The sequence below is a fragment of the Sapajus apella genome, unplaced genomic scaffold (genome assembly GCF_009761245.1).
Source record: "Sapajus apella isolate SASKATOON/1434 unplaced genomic scaffold, GSC_monkey_1.0 scaffold37, whole genome shotgun sequence".
NCBI classification, from domain to species: domain Eukaryota; kingdom Metazoa; phylum Chordata; class Mammalia; order Primates; family Cebidae; genus Sapajus; species Sapajus apella.
In genome coordinates this window covers 10,051,144-10,071,783 of record NW_022436977.1, presented here as the reverse complement: position 1 = coordinate 10,071,783, position 20,640 = coordinate 10,051,144, and the positions used below count along the sequence as shown (strand labels likewise).

General features: G+C 35.4%; 1 protein-coding gene across 3 annotated transcripts in view; it reads right to left on the bottom strand.

The window, feature by feature from the left end:
* Window positions 1–9,815: 9,815 nt before the first annotated feature.
* Window positions 9,816–20,640, bottom strand: part of PYGO1 (pygopus family PHD finger 1) — a 48,796-nt gene continuing 37,971 nt past the window's right edge. For 2 of the 3 annotated variants that reach the window (XM_032297379.1, XM_032297378.1), the window contains exons 2-3: window positions 19,723–19,808; window positions 9,816–18,013 (exon numbers count right to left, since the gene is read on the bottom strand). In XM_032297379.1, coding sequence (XP_032153270.1) covers window positions 16,886–18,013; window positions 19,723–19,808 — 1,214 coding nt within the window. In that variant the 3' untranslated portion in view covers window positions 9,816–16,885. The remainder of the gene's footprint in view (window positions 18,014–19,722; window positions 19,809–20,640) is intronic. The other variant, XM_032297380.1, reaches the window with a different exon arrangement.

Here is a 20,640-nt window from a genome sequence, read left to right as displayed (position 1 = left end):
ATCCAAATCTCACCATGAATTGTAATAATCCCCACATGTCAAAGGCAGGACCAGGTGGAGATAATTGAATCATGAGGCAGTTTCCCCATGATGATCTTATGATAGTGAGTTCTCATGAGATCTGATAGTTTTATAAAGAGATTTTCTCCCTTTGCTTGGCATTTCTCCTTCCTGCCACCATGTGAAGGAGGACGTGTTTCTTCTGCGTCCATCATGATTGTGTTTCCTGAGGTCTCCCCAGCCATGTGGAACTGTGAGTTAATTAAATCTCTTTATTTTATTTATTTATTTTGAGATGGAGTCTTGCTCTGTTGCAGAGGCTGGAGGGCAGTGGTGCAATCTTGGCTCACCACAACCTCTGCCTCCCAGGTTCAAGTGATTCTCCTGCCTCAGCTTCCAAGTAGCTGGGATTACAGGCACCTGCCACCACACCCAGCTAACTTTTTTTTTTGTATTTTTAGTAGAGATGGGGTTTCACAATGTTGGTCAGGCTGCCTTCGAACTCCTGACCTCAAGTAATCCACCCATCTCGACCTCCCAAAGTGCTGCGATTATAGGCATGAGCCACCACACCTGGCAAAACGTCTTTCGTTTATAAATTGCCCAGTCTCAGGCAGTTCTTTATAGCAGCATGACAGTGGACTAATACAGAAAGGCTCCTGAAGGAAGCACTAAATATAGAAAGGAAAGACCATTACTAGCTACTAGAAAAACTCACTTAGATATATAGACCAATGACACCATAAAGCAACCACACAAACTGGTCTGTAAAATAACTGGTTAATATCATGAAGAGGGGGTCAAATCCACACGTATCAATACCCAACCTTGAATGTAAATGGGCTAAATGCCCCAATTAAAAGACACAGAATGGCAAGCTGGATAAAGAACCAAGACCCATTGGTATGCTATTTTCAAGAGAACCAGCTCACATGTAATGACACCCATAGGCCCAAAATAAAGGGGTGGAGGAAAATCTAATACAAGCAAATGAAAAACAGAAAAAAGCAGAAGTTGCAGTCCGAATTTCAGACAAAACAGTCTTGGTTTAAACTCTGTTTTGTCTGAAATTAGGACTATAAAAACCAAAAAGAACAAAGAAGGACATTACATTATGGTAAAGGGTTCAATTCAACAAGATCTATTTTAAATATATATGCACCCAACATAGGAGCACCCAGATTCATAAAGAAAGTTCTTAGAGACCTGCAAAGAGACTTAGACTCCCACACAATAATAGTGGGAGACTTAAACACCCATTAACAGTATTAGGTCATCAGGGCAGAAAATTAACAAAGATGTTCAGGACCTGAACTCAGTGCTAGATCATATGGACCTGATAGACACCCACAGAGCTCCCCACCCAAAAGCAAAAGAATAATACATTCTTTTCACCCCTACATGGCACATACTCTGAAACTGATCACATAATCAGACACAGAACACTCCTCAGCAAATGCAAAAGAACTGAAATCATAACAACCACTCTCTAGGATCACAGCAGAATCAAATTAGCAATCAAGACTAAGAAATTTGCTCAAAGTCATACTTTTATATGGAAATTGAACAACCTGCTCCTGAATGACTTTTGAGTAAATAATGAAATTAAGGCAGAAATCAAGAAGTTCTTTGAAACCATTGAGAACAAAGATACAATATACCAGAATCTCTAGGACTCAATCAAGGAAATTGAGACATGAAAATCATTCAAAAGATGAACAAATTCAGAAGTTGGTTTTTTGAGAAAAGTAATTAAATATGAGGCCCACTAGCTAGACTAATAAAGAAGAAAAGAGAGAAGATCCAAATAAACACGATAAAAAACAACAAAGGAGATATTACCACTGATTTCACAGAAATACAAACAACCATAACAGAATATTATGAACACTTCTACGCACATAAACTGAAAAATCTAGAAGAAATGGATAAATTCCTGGACACATATACCTGCCCAAGACTGATCCAGGAAGAAACTGAATTCCTGAACACACCAATAACAAGCTACAAAATTGAATTAGTAATATATAGCCTACCAACCAAAAAAAGTTCAGAACTAGATGATTCACAGCTGCATTCTACCAGATGCATAAAGAAAAGCTGATGCCATTTCTGCTGAAACAATTCCAAACAATTGAAAAGCAGGAGCTCCTCTCTAGCTCATTCTATGAGGCCAGCCGCATCATGATACCAAAATTTAGCAGAGACACAACAAAAAATGTAAACTGCAGGACAATATCCTTGATAGCCATTGATGCAAAAGTCCTCAACAAAATAGTGGTAAACCAAATCCAGCAGCACATCCAAAAGTAGGCTTTATCCCTGGAATGCAAGTTTGGATCAACATGCACAAATCAATAAATGTGATTCATCACATAAAAGAGAACTAAAGACAAAAAACACATGATCATCATAATAGACGCAGAAAAGTTTTCAATAAAATTCCACATTCCTTTATGTTCAAAACTCTTCACTAAACTAGATATTGAAAGAATATACTTCAAAATATTAAGAGCTATGTATGACAAACCCACAACTAATATCATACCAAATGAGCAAAATTGGAAGCATTCCCCTTGAAAACCAGTACAAGACAAAGATGCTTGTCTAACCATTCCTATCAACATAGTACCGGATGTCCTGGCCAGAGCAATCAGTCAGGAGAAAGAAATAAACGGCATCCAAATAGGAAGAGAGGAAGTCAAACTATCCCTGTTTGCAGATGACATGATTCTATATCTAGAAAACCCCATATTCTCAACCAAAAGCTCCTTCAGCTGATAACTTCAGCAAAGCCTCAGGATACAAAATCAATGTACAAAAATTACTAGCATTTCTAATCAACAACAACAGTCAAGCTGAGACCCAAATCAGGAACGCAATCCCATTCACAGTTGTCACAAAAAGAATAAAATATCTAGGAATACAGATAACCAGGGAGGTGAAGGATCTCTACAAGGAGAACTACAAAACACTGCTCAGAGAAATTGCAGATGACACAAACAAATGAAAATCCATTCCACGCTCAATGATAGGAAGAATCAATATCATTAAAATGGCCATACCACCCAAAGCAATTTATAGATTCAATGCTATTCTAATCAAACTACTGAAGACATTCTTCACAGAACTAGAAAAAACTATTTTAAAACTCACATGGGACCAAGAAAGAACCTGGATAGCCAAGGCAATTCTAAGCAAAAAGAACAATGCTGGATAAATCATGCTACTAATTCAAAATATATTACAGGGCTGCAGTAACCAAAACAGCATGGTACTGGTACAAAAATAGACATAAAGACCAATGGAATGGAATAGAGACCAGAAATAATGCCACACATTTACAACTATCTGATCTTCTACAAAGTCAACAAAAATAAGCAATGGGGAAAGGACTCCCTATTCAATAGGAAGTGCTTTAATAAATGATGCTGGGATAACTGGCTGGTCCTATGCAGAAGACTGAAACTGGGGCCCTTCCTTAGACCACATTATAAAATCAACTGAGATGGATTAAAGACTTAAATGTAAATCCCAAAATAATAAAAACCCTGGAAGACAACCTAGGGAATGTCATTCTGGAAATAGGAATGGGTAAAGATTTCAGGACAAAGATGCCAAAAGCAATTGCAACAAAAGCAAAAATTGACAAATGGGATATAATTAAAGAGCTTCTACACAGCAAAAAGAACTATCAATAAAATAAACAAACAACCTATAAAATGGGAGAAAAGTTTTGCAAACTATACATCTGACAAAGGTCTAATACCCAGCATCTATAAAAGGAACCTGAACAAAGTTGCAAGGAAAAAAAAAAAAAACAACCCCATTAAAAACCAGGCAAAGGACATGAACAGACACTTTTTAAAACAAGATGTATGTGCAGCCAACAAACATATGAAATAAAGCTTAATATCACTGATCTTTGAGGAATGCAACTCAAAACCACGATGAGATGCCATCTCACTTCAGTCAGGATAGCTATCATTAAGAAGTCAAAAAATAACAGCTGTTGGCAAGGTTGCAGAGAAAAAGGAATGCTTATACACACCATTGGTGAAAGTGTAAATAAGTTCAATCATTATGGAAAACAATGTGCTGATTCCTCAGATACCTAAAAAGAGAACTACTATTCAACCCAGCAATCCTTTTACTGTGTATATACCCAAAGGAATATAAATTATTCTATCATATAGACACATGCACACGTTCACAATAGTAAAGACATGGAATCAATCTAAATGCCCATTAATGCCATCAACGATAGACTGGATAAAGAAAATGTGGTACATATACACCATGGAATACTATGCAGTCATCAAAAAGAATGAGATTGTGTCATTTGCAGGAACATGTTAGGAGCTAGAGGTCATTATCCTTAGCAAACTAACATAGGAACAGAAAACCAAATACTGCATGTTCTCACAGGAGATAAATGATAAGAATACATGAACATATAGAGGGGAACAACAGACCCTGAGGCCTATTGGAAGGTGGAAGGTGGGAGGAGGGAGAGGATTAGAAAGAATAACTAACGGCTACTAGACTTAATAGCTGGTGATGAAATAATCTGTACACAAACTCCTATGACATGAGTTTACCTATATAAAAAACCTGCACATGTATCCCTGCACTTAAAAGTTAAAAAATTTAATTAGTTGAACAAAATAAATAAATGGTATATATAACTATGTACTTCTATTTCATGTAAGTTATAAAATATATACTGATATCTTGATACTGACAATGCTTTAAAAGAACACTACTAAATGTATAACAAAATTTAAAAATATTTATAAAAATAACATAAAATAATTATAAAATTCCCTTCTATCATATTATTTCTGCAAAATACAGGCTTTACTGCAATTCAGTTTAAAAACTAAACTACATTACATTATAAAAAAATTATCCTTATTAATTGCTTTTGCCTTAAATTCTATTTTTTCTGATATTAACATTGCTATATTTCTTTGATTAGTACTTTTCTGGTATACCTTTTCCTGTCTCTTTACTTTAAAAAAATATATGTTTTCTGGTGACTAAAGGAATATATGTTTATTGTTGATAATACAAGGAAAATAATTATCCATATTTCCACTTCCCAAGGATAACCACAGTTAACATTTTGGCAGACAATTACTCCAGACTTTTATTTCTACATAGATGTATATAAATATATATTTTTTAATTGTGATAATTCTGCATATAACCTAGTTTTTATAATTTTTTACTTAATATTGCGATCAATTTAGCATTTCCATTTAATGAATATCATTGAATGCTTGATCTGACATTATCAGGTGAATTTAATCAATTTCCACTTATTGAAACCACTGGATAGATTTGGTTTTGTGTGTTTTTTGTTTATTGTCCTCATTACTTTCTTTTTCATCTCCTTTTCTGTCTTCTTTTCCGAAAAGGAGATGAAAAAGAAAGTGAATAGGGCAAAGCTTGATAAAGTTTCCCATATTCTGTTTTTCCTCTGCTGGTTTACAAACTGTATTTTATGTATATTCTTTGAGTTGTGACTTAAATAGCACAGTTATGATGAATATTTTTTAAATTGTGACTTTTTTACTATATAAATCACTAAAATTTTTTCTAACAAAATCTGGAATTATTCAGTATTTCTACATACTTCTTGAGACAAGGAACTAGCATGTTTCAGCTACCTTTGAACATGCTATATATGATCATTAGATCATTTTTGAAAATGTTTAAATCTTAAACATTCTTAAGGATTTTCTTTTTTGGTTCTTGTTTTCTTTTCCAACAATATTTTAAAGAAAATGCAGAATTATAAATAGATGCAGTCTGTATCTATTAAAATGGTAGGCAGTTTCTTGCATAAACACATCATTATACATAAAGCAAAACTAAAACAATTCCCCATGTCATATAACTACAGCTCACAGTCAGATTTCCCCAGTTACGTTTTTACAGTTGTTTGAATCAAGACAAAACAAGATCCGCTTTTCACTCCCCTTACTGCTATAGAGTTTTCAAATCTCATCCTCTCTAATCTGGATTTCTAGATCGCTTCCCAACTAGTTCTTTCCTAACAGAAAGTGGTTCAAGTCACATCACCTCTCAACTGGATTTCTAGACAGCTTCCCAACTAGTTATTTTCTCAAGATGATGGGATCAGAATAAAAGCCAAGAACCTTACAATGACCTACAAAGTTATACATGACTTGGTTTCCTGCTAATTTTCTGATTCCATCTCATTTTATTCCTCCTCTTGTTCACTTTAGTCCAGCCACACTGGCTGGAATATTTGAAATATGCTAATCATGCTCCTGCCACAGGATCGTTGTACCTACTGTTACCTTTGTTTGGAATTCTCTTCCCCAGTTACCTCCATGACTTCTCTCTTACTCCGTTAAGCCATTACTTAAACGTCTTTTCATTGAGCTATTAAAAAGTATAAACTTCTTTGTACCTCCTGTCCCATCAGCCCAGCACTTCTTATTCCCATTCCCTTTATTTCTTAACTACACTTACACTTTTACTGTCCGTATCATTAGAATAAAAACTTCATGAGTATGATTTTTGTCTATTTACTGCTATAGTTCTAGCATCTAGAAGAGTGCCTGAACATAGAAGATGGTAAATATTGAATGGATTAATGTCTACTTATTTGGGTTTCATCATTTCTGTTTTATTGTTTAGCGTACCTTTCAGAATCCTAAGCGAACTTATCTTAAAGTTTCAGGTTATTCCATTATTTTCACCTTGAGTGGATTGAAATTTCGAAAGGAGTTGGTTAGCTGGTTTTCCTACATCAGATCTCATGTGTTCAGAAATTTTGATTTAGAGTGTCTTTTTTGTTCCCTTCTTTTATCTTTATTTCCTCTGTGTTCATCCTTCTCTTTCTAGCGATTTTGGGTTGCCTCAAATTTATGTCTTAGGGACCCCAATTCAGCGAGGTATTATATGCTAATTCACTGCTTCAATTCTTTCTTCATATTGTAAACCAGTTACCAACTCTGTAAATTTTAAAAACTGTGTATTTCTATCCCTTAGGCCTGCATCTTCCTATAAATTAGAGCCCCAGTTATCATTTGAAGGTAGATTTTTTAGCTTCTTTTCACAAGTGGTACAGCAGTAGAGAGAAATCCCAGCTCAGCCCTAGCTTAAAACAGTGCTATGCTAGCCTCCATTTTCATTCCTGATATTTCTGCCTACCATTAAAAAAATGAATTTCATCCAGGCACGGTGCTCATGCCTGTAATCCCAGCACTCTGGGAGGCTGAGGCGGGAAGATCACTTGAGTTCAGGAGTTCAAGACCATCAAGACCAGCCTAGCCAACGTAGTGAAACCCCATCTTTACTAAAAATACAAAAATTAGTCGGGCATGGCGGCATGCACCTGTAATCCTGGCTACTCGGGAGGCTGAGGCATAAGAATTATTTGACCTCATGAGATCACATCACTGCACTCCAGCCTGAGTGACAGAGTCTGTCTCAAAAAAAAAAAAAAATTGGTCTGATCACAGGCTCTAATTTTTTTTTTTTTTTGGAGACAGTGTCTTGTTCTGTTGCCCAGACTGGAGTGTAGCAGCATGATCAAGGCCCAGTGCAACCTCAACCTCCTGGCCTCAAGCAATACTCCCACCTCAGGCTCCTGAGTAATTGAGATCACAGGTGTGCAACACCATGCTTAGCTAATTAAAACAATTTTTTGTAGAGACAGGGTCTCCCTATGTTGCCCAGGTTGGTCTTGAACTCCTGGGCTCAAGCAATCCTTCCACTTCTGTCTCCCAAAGTGCTGGGATTACAGGCGTGAGCCACCACTCCTGGCCTCATCTTTATTGTTTAAATAACTCATTTATGGTCTTACTATTCCTCTCCGGTGTTTTCCTATTTTATTTCCTATTATTTCCTTCCTTCTACTTTCTAGTTTGTTGTTTTCTTATTCTCTTGAGATCAGTACTTAGCTCATTATATTTTGGGCTTAAAAATAATCTAAAGCTATAATTTCCCATTCAGCCCTGTTACTGCATCTCGTTTAAAAATGTTTAGCCCTCATTACCTTGTCAGATCAGAATTTCTGACTCCAAGTTTCTGCTTGTGAACTCAAGAGGCAGGCTGCTGCTTCACCATGGCTTATGCTTTTTTCTGTACAATATTACTCGTCCCTGGATATATTTAGCATGGCTTTGTTTTGTTTTGTTTTCTTGCTCTATCACCAGGCTGGAGTGCAGTGATCTCAACTCACTGCAACCTCTGCCTCCTGGGTTCAAACAATTCTCCTGCCTCAGCCTCCTGAGTAGCTGGGATTACAGGCACCTGCCACCACGCCCAGTTAATTTTTGTATTTTTAGTAGAGACAGGGTTTCACAATGTTGGCCATGATGGTCTATCTATTGACCTTGTCATTTGCCTGCCTTAGCCTCCCAAAGTGCTGGGATTACAGGCTTGAGCCACCACGCCCAGCCTAGCACCTAGCATGGTTTTGAGCTCAATTTTATCTTTTCATATTTATCACTGCTACATGTTTAAAATACAGGAAATAACTTAAGAGCATCAATTAATAATGCCATTTGATAAGAATTCCATATGTATATTCTCGCTACTTCAGGAAGATACACGTATTTTTATTTTTCCTATTAGTTTAATTTGAAATTTCATGCATTCAAATTTTACCTTGAGATAATTTCATCTTATTATCACCTCTTACGTATAATGCCAAGCTTGCATCAATTGACACATTATTTCATTTAGCCTCTTTTTATGTAACAGACTCAAGGCAACTGATGGTTGTTTCAAACAAACTTTGGAGGTCTTAACATTCAAGCAAGTTTGTTTTCTCTCTCTCCCCCTCCTCTCTCCCTTCCTTCCTTCCTTTCTCTTTCTTTTACTTCCTTCCTTTTCTTTCTTTTTCTGTCTTAGCTCACTATATCATTGCAACCTCCGCCTCCTGGATTCAAGCGATTCTCGAGCCTCAGCCTCCTAAACAGCTGGAATTACAGGCAGGTACCACCATGCCTGGCTGATTTTTGTATTTTTAGTAGAGACAGGGTTTCACCATATTGGCTAGGCTGGTCTCAAACTTCTGACCTCAGGTGATCCACCACTTTGGCCTCCCAAAGTGCAATGCTTACAGGCATGAGCCACCTCGTCCAGCCGCAAGTTTGTTCTTAATATTTGCTACGGGCCGGGCGCGGTGGCTCAAGCCTGTAATCCCAGCACTTTGGGAGGCCGAGGCGGGTGGATCACGAGGTCAAGAGATCGAGACCATCCTGGTCAACATGGTGAAACCCCGTCTCTACTAAAAATACAAAAAATCAGCTGGGCATGGTGGCGCATGCCTGTAATCCCAGCTACTCAGAAGGCTGAGGCAGGAGAATTGCCTGAACCCAGGAGGCGGAGGTTGCGGTGAGCCGAGATCGCGCCATTGCACTCCAGCCTGGGCAACAAGAGCGAAACTCCGTCTCAAAAAAAAAAAAAAAAATATTTGCTACAATAGTGTCTCTGCCCCAGGGATCATTAAGCTGCTGAAGTTGTAAAATTCTTTTGCAAATAATTTTTATTAACACAACTGAAGTCCCAAATTGTTAAAATCAAAGTAGGTATATAATACAATTTTTTAAGGAAATCCAGGACTCAGTTTTGTGAATAAACTTCACAGGAAAAATATGTATACAGCAAGTCCTGACTAAAAATTCTGATTCGCTCTTCAGTATAAAATTACACTGGTAAATTGTAGGCTATTCCCTGCTTGATGTTACACTGGGCATCTCTCACCCATAGCCAAGATTCTCACACTTACTTGTATCCTGACGAAAGTCAAACACTTAAAAAAGTTATTTTTCTCTTTAAAAACTAGCTTTATTTAAAAGAATCTGACGCATAATAACACTATAGGAAACAAACTTACAATACATATTATTCAAGAAAGCCTGCCATACATCACTTCTACTAATGGTAGGTCTATATACTGATAAACAACATTCCTTATACAACGCACAAATGACATTAAGCATTATCCCTGAAAAGAATGGCCAACAATAACATGGACTGTCTTGACAGCAGAACATCTACTTGTCTTATTACTTATCTATAGAATAAAAAAACTAAAATGTAGATGACAAATGAAACACTTCCAATTTTAAATTCTAGCATGGTTTTTAGGGAAGAAAGGAATGGGATCAGAAGAGGCAAATTGTGTTAAATATCTCAAAAAGGAGAATTGGCTTACCATTATTTAAGTAGTCACTATGACGTAATTCAGAATCGAGAATGCATTTGTTTAACACTTGGAAGCCCTTAACGAGTCAAACTATCCATTATCTACTATATTCAAATCAGTTATTAAGCCAATTTTATTTGTCTGAAAATTGTAACCTGGTCATTAACCACATTTAAAAAGAAAACAATTTGGGGTAATCTAGTCATTTCATACTTTAAATTTTTCCACAATACAATTCATGAATTAATACTTCTTTAAACTTCTATGATCTAAATTGAAACAGACCTAGTTCTAAAAAATTGTATGTGAAAACAGAAGACAAAAATAAATCCCTAACATGTAATACTAAATTTTTAACATCTAGACCTATGAAAATTTTGGGCATTCAAGTCAAATATAATAGGATGATGATACAGTATGTTATCTGCATTTTAAAAAATATTGAGTCAGATTTATTGCTATATGAATCCTATCAACAGTCAACAATCCAAAGTACAAAATATACCATAACCATGCCGAAATGGTGAAGTACAGAGATATCATTAACATAACATATGTAGACATTTTGTAATATACATCATTGATATAGTAAAACCTTATTAATTCAGGATAATTTAAACTGATATGTCTAAAATTTGAATTTTTAAAAAGATACGCAGTTTAAGCACTCACAAGCATTCATTTTTTTCTTTCAAGCATAGAATTTCAAATATACAAATTTGCATTGGCCAAGTATTACTTATTACAATTCTTTTGAGTATTTGTCTTAATGACAAGATAATAATGTTTTAAAATTACTATTCTTAAGTAAACACCTCTAAAATAAAGTTTAAAAATTTGTCTTCAAGATTAAACATTTTTCTTTAAAATCCTGATGATAACCTTTATTACCAAATCCTTTCATCATTTAGTACAAAGTAAACAGCATTTAAGTCTCTGAACTAATGGTTAAAAATTCCAGGTAAATTAGAGGAGTCTTATGGTATCTTAATCAAGTCTTAATAAATGAAGATAAATATCACAGTACGACTTATTTTGGTTACGAAGAAGTGAATGATGTCTTTTTTGGTTGGGAGATATCAGCATAAGTTCAAAGTTTACTATATAATTTTAGTAGTATGGGCTAAAAAATCGTAATACATACTGCCATTTAAGATAATTATTTAGTAAATTATACCTGTAAGTCGAAGATAAAAATTTTAAGATTTATTGTATTACACATGTCATGAGCTGATAACACCATAATTTACCCCTCTCCCATTTGAAAGGCCATCTATTAATGCATAAATATTGATGTTTCACATACTTCATAGAGTAGCTTAAAACATACCAGCATAAGAAGTAATTAGTATTACATAGTAATTTCCTTTGCCATAGGAATAAATGTTGGACAAAGTCTGGAAACATTTTTTTTTCCAATTTGAATTACAGTAATTTTGCCACAGACCACAGCACTAGTGCATGTGTTACTTTAGACATGCTCTAAGAACAAAACAAAAAATTACTGCAAAAATACATGTCACCAATGTGGAACACACTCAGATTTGTATAAAAGTACTGAACTAATATCCCAAAAAGAGGTATATGTAAACAGTACATAAGGAAGAAATAGTTTTAATATGAAACAATCATTTAAGTCACATACATCATGATAAGAAGCAGGACTTTCTTTTATAAAAGATAATATTTTGACAAACAAGCAACATCATCTACACATCTACAGAACAATAAAGGTACAGGTATTTAAGTTTTAATATAATTGCAAGTTAAGTATTATTGATAAAATATGACAAAGATGATGCTTATCCATTGAGTTTCATTAAAAGTTTTAAATTAAATATAGGCAACCTCTGGTGTATTAATGCCTGGCATATACCTGGCCACGGTCTTTCCTTTATTTCCCCTACAGCACTTGTCTTGGGATATGTTAATGCTATCCCTAGCCTCTTTGCTCCAGACGTGCTTCCAAATTCCCATCACTGTCCCACAGGTAGGAAGATGCAGATGTGACTTTTGTAATGCTCTATTGAATAGAACGAGTTACTAAAAGTTAGAAATGAGAAGAAAATCTCCAAGTTCAGAATTAGAGGAGAGGAAGTGGTGAAAAGTCACAAGAACCTAAAGGAAACGGAAAGTACCCTCAGACAGTACCATCTAATTCACTAAAAGTACTGCTTTCCACAGTATCTGAAATGTGGTCATATTGTCTGAAATGTTAGAAAGTAATGATGCATTCTTAATAAATATCCTTTTTTAAAAAAGAAATTTAGTGACACTTTTCTCACTATCTTCATTCATACCTTAGTAGAAAATGCTTTTCTCTTAAAGTCTAGCCTATCACTGTCACACAAAGACACAGGATTTCTGAGGGGAGGAAAAATATAAAACGTTGAAGCACAGAGCATTCAGGAGGGGAAAAGACAAGCCTGCTTATAAATTTCACCAGAGTTTAGCATGGTAAGAGGGCAAATGCAAAGAAACCCATAACAAATAACTTCCTAATCACATCAGGAAAAAGACAAGACCTCTGTTTCTTTCTCCCTCCTACATTGATTGATAGGTTTCCTAAAGAAAACTGAGAGCTCAGCATGATACTATTTAACTAGATTATGGTTTAAATGAGCCTTTAGGAGCTTCCCTATTGTGTAGAGTTCCAAGCCACTATTTACAAATGAACTTTGGGATCCTGGATACTTTTAAACATTTTTTAATTGAAAAAAATATAAAACAGCACAAATGTTCATGCATATGAAACCTCTATATACTGCAGAAAGAAATGCAAAACTCTTGAGAACTCCCTTTTAAAAAATCATTGCTTATATATTTTCTATTAAATACTATTACTATAGTACATTGAACAGTAAGTGCTAAAACTCTAATTTGTTCAAGACAAGTTTGAAAGAATATTGAATGAAGACTCTTGATACTTATTTGGATTAAAGTTGGCAGATTTCATGATGACCCATACTATTAAGAGGTTTTTTTTTCTGCAACTAGGCAGAGTTAGGACTCTAAAACAAACCACCAAAAAAACGAGATTTCTTTACATTGTGTTTATCTATGAAGAATAAGCACTAGTACAAGAAAATCTTCAGTTTTATGTATATAACCTTCTAATCTGGGTAACAAGAATGATAATAGAAGTACTCTAAAGTATTTCACACAAAAGGAAAACACTGATCACAAATCTAATTCTAAGCACTCTATCTGAAGAATAATTTATCTTTCACAAGCTAAGCTGTTTCAGTATTAGTGAGTCAAGTAACACCTAGAAGCCTGTGGACCAGAAATTGTCTAGTGCACGAGTAAATCAAGTTCTGAGAAAGAAACTGATTTTTTTTTAAATTTTCTGTCTGGCTGGGTGTGATGGCTTACGCCTGTAATCCCAGCACTTGGGGAGGCTGAGGCGGGCAGATCACTTGAGGTTAGGAGTTTGAGACCAGCCTGGCCAAAGTGGTGATCTCTGTCTTTACTAAAAATACAAAAATTAGCTGGGTGTGGTGGTGGGCACCTGTAATCCCAGCTACTCGGGAGGCTGAGGCAGGAGAATTGCTTGAACCAGGAGGTGGAGGCTGCACTGAGCTGAGATGACGCCACTGTGCTCCAGCCCAGGCAACAGTGCAAGACTCTGTCTCAAGCAAAACAAAACAAAACAAAACAAAACCCACCTTTCTGTCAATAACCTGGCTTTGGTGATACTGATAGTTACCTGGGTCGAACTTCAGCAAAACTCAAGGATGTAGGAGAAACTGGTGTGTGTGTGTGTGTGTGTGTGTGTGTTGAGGACTTTCAGTGAAGGAAAAGGATTACACCAAAAAACGTACAATTCCACCTGTGTTTTTTTCCATCACTGCATATTTTTAAAGTTGAAGGCAGTTTATCATTTGTCCTAAGAAGTCATTTCAGTTTGTATAATAGCCTTCCTTCAGACAAATTATCATCTGGCTATTCTTATAGTTCATCACTTTTTCCATCTAAAAGCATCTATATAACTTTTGACTTAGCGTTATGTAGACACAGATGTAGAACTTGTCAGAAAATGAACTCAAACACATGAACACTTTTTATCAACTATGGTTGTAGTTTGGCTATGATTCACTGTCAGAATGAATCATGAGTTTTTCTGTTGAATATTTCCAGATTCTTATTTAAAGTTAGGTGCTTTGAAGACCTAAACACCTGAATAAAAATTGACCTGTTTGCAGGTCTTTAAAAACAACTATGTGGAAACGGAAAATGAATCACATTACATAACAAATACCTTTAGACTAGCTTGGGAGAGGCTATTTCATTTTCACAAAAACAGCTAACTACTGAAACTTAAAGAGATAAAGAGTTTAAGAAACTGCATAATCAGTTTTAGTAATGATCACAACTCAGATACTACCATGTAAAGTGTTAACTCCTGAGAACATTGGAAAGTTCTACTGTAAATATCTGTCTAGCCCTATTCAGAGTAATAATAAATCATGATCTGATGCTATGACTAGGCATACAGCATGCAGTGCATCATTTATTAAGAATCAGCACTCATTAACTTTCAGGAAAAACAAAACTAGGTCCTTAAACATTTAGAGATGTATGTCTAACAAAAATTCCAAGTAAAAGGGGATCTTCAAGTATGCTACTGAACACCATCAAATGTCTGTCAGCCCAAAATACTGCATTTTAACCTGCTTCAACTGGTAAAGTTTTCACACATGGAGTACCTAGAAGTATAGTTTATATCATTTTGTTTCCTAAAATTGTAAAGATAAATATTTTACAACTATGGAAAATATTTTGTATTCACCTCTAACTAGTCAAGGGTAAATGGAGAAAACCTTATATTATTACCTTGTACCATATGAAATTGCTGTTTTCGTAGGTCAAAATTAAAACACTGTAGTTAAAAAAATAAGTTTTATTCAATCAAAATATGCATCAGGAGCACAGTTTTCTTCCAACAGAATATTAAAGGTTTAAGTTTTATAAAATTCATCATTTGTTAGACCATAAAAATTGTTCACATCTTCTAGTTACTGCATCTCAATTGGGGAATGCGTTGTTTCTTAGCAAAAGCTCCAAACGATAAAGATAGTAGTCTATTGGATAAAGGTCCAGTGGATAAAGGATATGACAAAATTTCATAGCCCAAGTCACTTAACTTTGCTTTAGTGGCTTGTGACATGTGAGGTCGAGACCTTGTCTGTAAAACTGTAGCTTCTTGTGCTAACCAAAGGACATTGTTTTTAAATCACATTTTTCATGCATAATTTAAATTTCTTGATAATACACTGCTGCCATCATTGTTTCACTTGGGTTTAAATAATAATAATTATCTCCTTTGTAGATCATCAAACACCCTTCAGAATTTTTTTGGTTGCAATGATAATGGTGGCAATACATTAGGGATACCAGCCTCCAGCGATTGTATAAATGACTATTAGTTGTCAAACAGTACACTGTTTTTTGGCCACAGGTTATGATCTGCTCCAAAAATGGATTTCCGCTGTTTTGAATCTTAATAAGCACACTTCCAACTGTCTCCATGCTTGATCATCCCTCAAGAGGGTACTCAGGTCCATTTTTATACTTTTCCCCAGTCACAGCGGAAACTCCTTAAGTCTGCTGCAAGCCTTCAATTTGTTGTTTTTGAGTTCGATTTCACTTTGGCTCTTAATTGATCTTTGTTTAAAATGGATTTTGATCTCCCCTAAAGTTCATTTTTGAAATTCGGATCCCCAGAACAAGATTTTTCAAACGAACACTAAGTAGTTCTTTTGCTAGCAGAGCCCTCTGAGGCCAAATTGATATTTCTTCCTTCCTCATTTGCATTATGTCCCAGTTCAAAATTATACAAAAAGTATTCACAATTCTTCTGTGGATACTATAGTATTTATTTCTCTGGTAAACAATAAACAATAATAAAACAACTCAATATCAAAGAAAATTAGGAGCATAATACTATAATTCTATATAGCACAACTGGAAACATACGTTATGCCAATTTTACTAATTGCAGTCAATTTTCAACTGATCTAATATTAGCAGTTTCATGTGGTAGCATCCACAAGTTAATCAACAAATACTTACTGAGAATTTACTATATGCTAAGACCTGTCTCGTATCTGTACAAACAAATATCCTGAAAACTCACTTGAAAATATGAAATTCATTACTTCCAAAGACCCTAGTGAAGGAAAAATCTGGTGTCATACTATTATTTTTTTAATCCATAAAAATGTATACTTTCCCCCATGTTACAGTTACATATATTATGTTGTGAAGACATGTTAAGTGGATCCTAGATAAACTTTCTGAACTAAATCTTTAATATGGTACAACCAAAGTTCAGCACTACATATCCATTTTTCAATGATTTTAACTTTTAAAAGTTAAAACTTGCCTACATTTGTTATATACTACTTTGAAGCTTCAAGAGGCTTTTGTTTGTGATAAGTAACAACTAACATATATTTATAAATGTTTCTAAAGCACCCCCATATACATGATTCTCATTTAGGATAGCAGGCAAAGACAATACAAAATTTGCTCTAGTAATGAAATGAATTATTAGTAAAAACTTACATGTAAATAATATTTTTGTGTGTGCATTTAAAAAAATAATGTAAAACATTAAAATCTTGTGTCACTGAACTTCTGTAATGCACAGGAAAATAAACCCACTTTAGTTAATGCCTGTGATTAAGCATCACTGCCCACTGCAGATGGACCAAAAGTTTCTCTAGTACGCATTAACTGGACATCTTTGTCAGCCATACAGGTATCACAGCCCCATACTGCGGATGCTTCTGCAGTTAAGAGGCCATAGGCTGTTTCAGTCATTCCAGTACAGATCCGATGAAACCATTTCTGACAAGAGGCCTCACATAAGATGGCATCCTGATCATCGTTCACCTCATTTGTACAAATTCCACAAGGATACACTGGGTCAGAAGATGAATGGCCATGACGGCTTGGGTGAAGAGAAGATTTATTGCTTTTCTCAGTGGTGCAGGCATCGGCTGCACCTCTTGGTTGTCGTGACTTATTCTGCGTCCCATTTGCATGATTATTGTTTGTGGCTTCAGTGCTACTTGAACGGCTGTTCTCTTGATTTACTGCATTGTTTCGATTAACATTTTTTAATTCAATATTACTCTGATTCACTGTGTCATCCATATTCAAGTGAGGTGGATGAGCAGAGGAATTTTGATTAGCATTTTTGGTTGCTCCTTGAGTAAAGTCTTGTTTTGGGGCTGGTGCTTTTGCTTGACCCCCAAAAGTGTTTGGGGGAGGAATAAAAGAATGATTAGATTCTAATGGAGAAGTAAAATTTGAATTGTTTCCGGGAACAAAGTTAGATGCCAAATCGGGGTTAGAAACTTGGCTAATATTCTGTGGAGGAATCTGATTGAAATTTTCAGCAGGATTTTGTCTAAAATGTTGATTAGGCATGTTGACATTCTGACTTAGTGCATTATTATAAGATGGATTACTGAAACTTGAATTATCATGTGGCCCAAAGTTAAAAGCATGAGGTCGATTAAAACCCATGCCCAGAGGATTCTGAGGAAATGGGTGTGGCTGGTTCCTGAGTGAGTAAGGACCACAGTATGGGGAAGACATTCTTGGGGGAACGTGAGGTGGCATTCTGAATGTGCTATAACCTCCAAAGCCAGGATAACCAGGGCCAAGATATGGATTTGACGACGGTAGTGGTTTATAGGAAATAGTATTATAGTTGTCATCAAACGGATTAGCAGCCACTAGATGGTCAGAGTTTGGATTCGGTGGTGGAGCATACTCAGACAATGGAGGAAAAGAAGGTCCCTGAAATGAGAATGTAAAGTAAAATACATGTTTTTGATCAAATACATTATTAAAATTGTCCTGTTACCTTAATACCTATGAACCTAGTTTTAGTCAAATTTCTCCTGCAGTGTTACAAACATTTATTATCTTCACTTGACCTTTCAATTATGACTAATGTTTGTATTTAATTATACTTGCTGATAAAAATATTGAGGTTTATTTCATTTACAAAAGAAAATAAGGTATGATTTTCTGAGCTCAAATCCATTGTAACTTCAAACTCCAAAAGTATTTAACTTTCAAAAGAAGCTTCATTATCCTAATTTTCATTTAATATGCTTACCTGTAACTAGAATCTTTCACTTAAATACTAAAGCAGTCTAACCTAAAATATCTTTTATATACCAAATAGTCATAAAATTAAATAACAACAATCAGAATCTAAAGTATTCCCCTAGCTTAACTTCAGGGAGATACAATTAAAGTATTCCCAAAACATTAAGCTCTGGGCCTCAGACTGAAAAAATGAACTGCCGGTTTTAGCCATACTCCAAGTTTAACAGATGGTGGTCAAAGTGATAAAAAGATCAATAATCTGTACACACATATCTACCAGTAGCCTTTACCATAAAAAATTTTTCAAATTTATAAAGAATAAAACCGTGAATGCCTATATGTATAATTGCTTGTTATAACCACAAGTTATAGCAAAAAGAGGCCTCCATCATGACTGCTTCATGATATGCACATAATACTGAATTACCATTATAGTTGAACAGTTACTTCATGTTAGAATTGTTACTATATATTTTTAAATCTTTAATAGAACTACAGGCTTCATGCCCTTTAAAAACTTTTAAATTAGATTTAAGAACAAGCATTTTAATTTGTTTGAGACAGTCTCATGCTGTCACCCAGGCTGGATGCAGTGGTGCGATCTCAGCTCACTGCAACCTCCACTTTCCGGGTTCAAGCAATTATCATGTCGCAGCCTACCGAATAGCTTTAAGAGTGTGCCACCACACCCAGCTATTTAATGTATTTTTAGTAGAGACAGGGTTTCCCCATGTTGGCCAGTCTGGTCTCAAACTCCAGGCCTCAAGTGATCCACCCACCTTGGCCTCCCAAAGTGCTGGGATTACAGGCGTTAGCCCCCACACCCAGTCTAAGAACAAGCATTTTATTTATTTATTAATTAATGAGATTAAGTTTTACTCTTGTTGCCCAGGCTGGAGTGCAATGGCACAACCTCAGCTCACTGCAACCTCTGCCTCCTAGATTAAAGTGATTATCCTGCCTCAGCCTCCCGAGTAGCTGGGATTACAGATGTCCACCATCACACCTAGCTAATTTTGTGTGTGTGTGTGTATTTTTAGTAGAGACACGGTTTCTCCATCTTGATCAAGCAGGTCTCGAACTCCTGACCTCAGGCGATCCGCCCATCTCAGCCTCCCAAAGTGCTGGGATGCCTTACAGGCACGAGCCACTGTGCCTGGACAAGCATTTAATTTGTCCGCTCACACTTCCTTTTTGTTATATCTATTGTATGTCTACCGTGTGACAATAGCTACTAGTTACAGACTTAAAAAAAAGTATAATCACTGCAGAGTTCGCTATTGGATCTGAATGCAGATACGAAACAAAACTTATGACCAAGTTTAAATTTACCTCAACAGACTAATCATACAAGCAAAGAAAAATGGTTATTAAAGAAAATGTCAATTTACCTGTGTATTTGCCTTGCGTTTTTTCTTATCTGGGCTTCCTAGTTGTACACCTGGTCCTCCTAACCCATCCAGTCCACTATCACCACCTAAAAAACAAATTCAGATATTTTCCACTTATAAGTGAAGTTATTTTTTGTATCTCAAAGTAATATCTATTATATTTACCTGATAATGTTTTCTATTTTTTTAGACAAGAGCAATACTAAGCTTTCATTACCTTTATTTTCCAAAAAGTCTTTCCCATAGTTTCAGCCAAAAATAGCCATTCATCACTACTCCCATATTTATTATTCTTTCAGAGAAAAAGAAAGTCTCTCTCTCACTCTCAAACCTTTAGTAATCTGGTTTCCTGTTTCAGAGGCCACCACTATTACTAGTTGCTGGTCTACGTTTCCAAAGATAACCTAGATATATTCAAGTATAATTTTTTTTTTGGCAGGAAGGTCACAAATGATAGACATACACTGGTGTGTATCTTGCTTTCTTAGCTGAAGATCATTCCATATCACTACATTTAGAACTGTTTCATTTTCTAATAACTGAGTAGTATTCTATAGTGTGACTACACCATGATTCATTAAACTAGTGCCTTCTGTATTGATGAATGTGTGTTTCCAAACCTCTGCTGTAGCTGCAATAAAAATCCATGTATAAATGCCTTTAGAGAGATTTACAAGGAGTTCCTATAATTAAGACATCAAAAGTATGTGCCTTTTAATTCTTAAAGATACTGTTTAAATGCAACAATGTTTCTAATTATTGTTTTCTCAACAGTATAAGATCAAGGAAAGCAAAAGGTTGACTATCAATCTAAGACGTTAAAAAAGTTTACGAGAGGAATTTTTACAGTTTTAAAAAAACATTTTATGATGGAGAATTCTGAACATATACAACATGGATAGAGGAATAAAATTAACC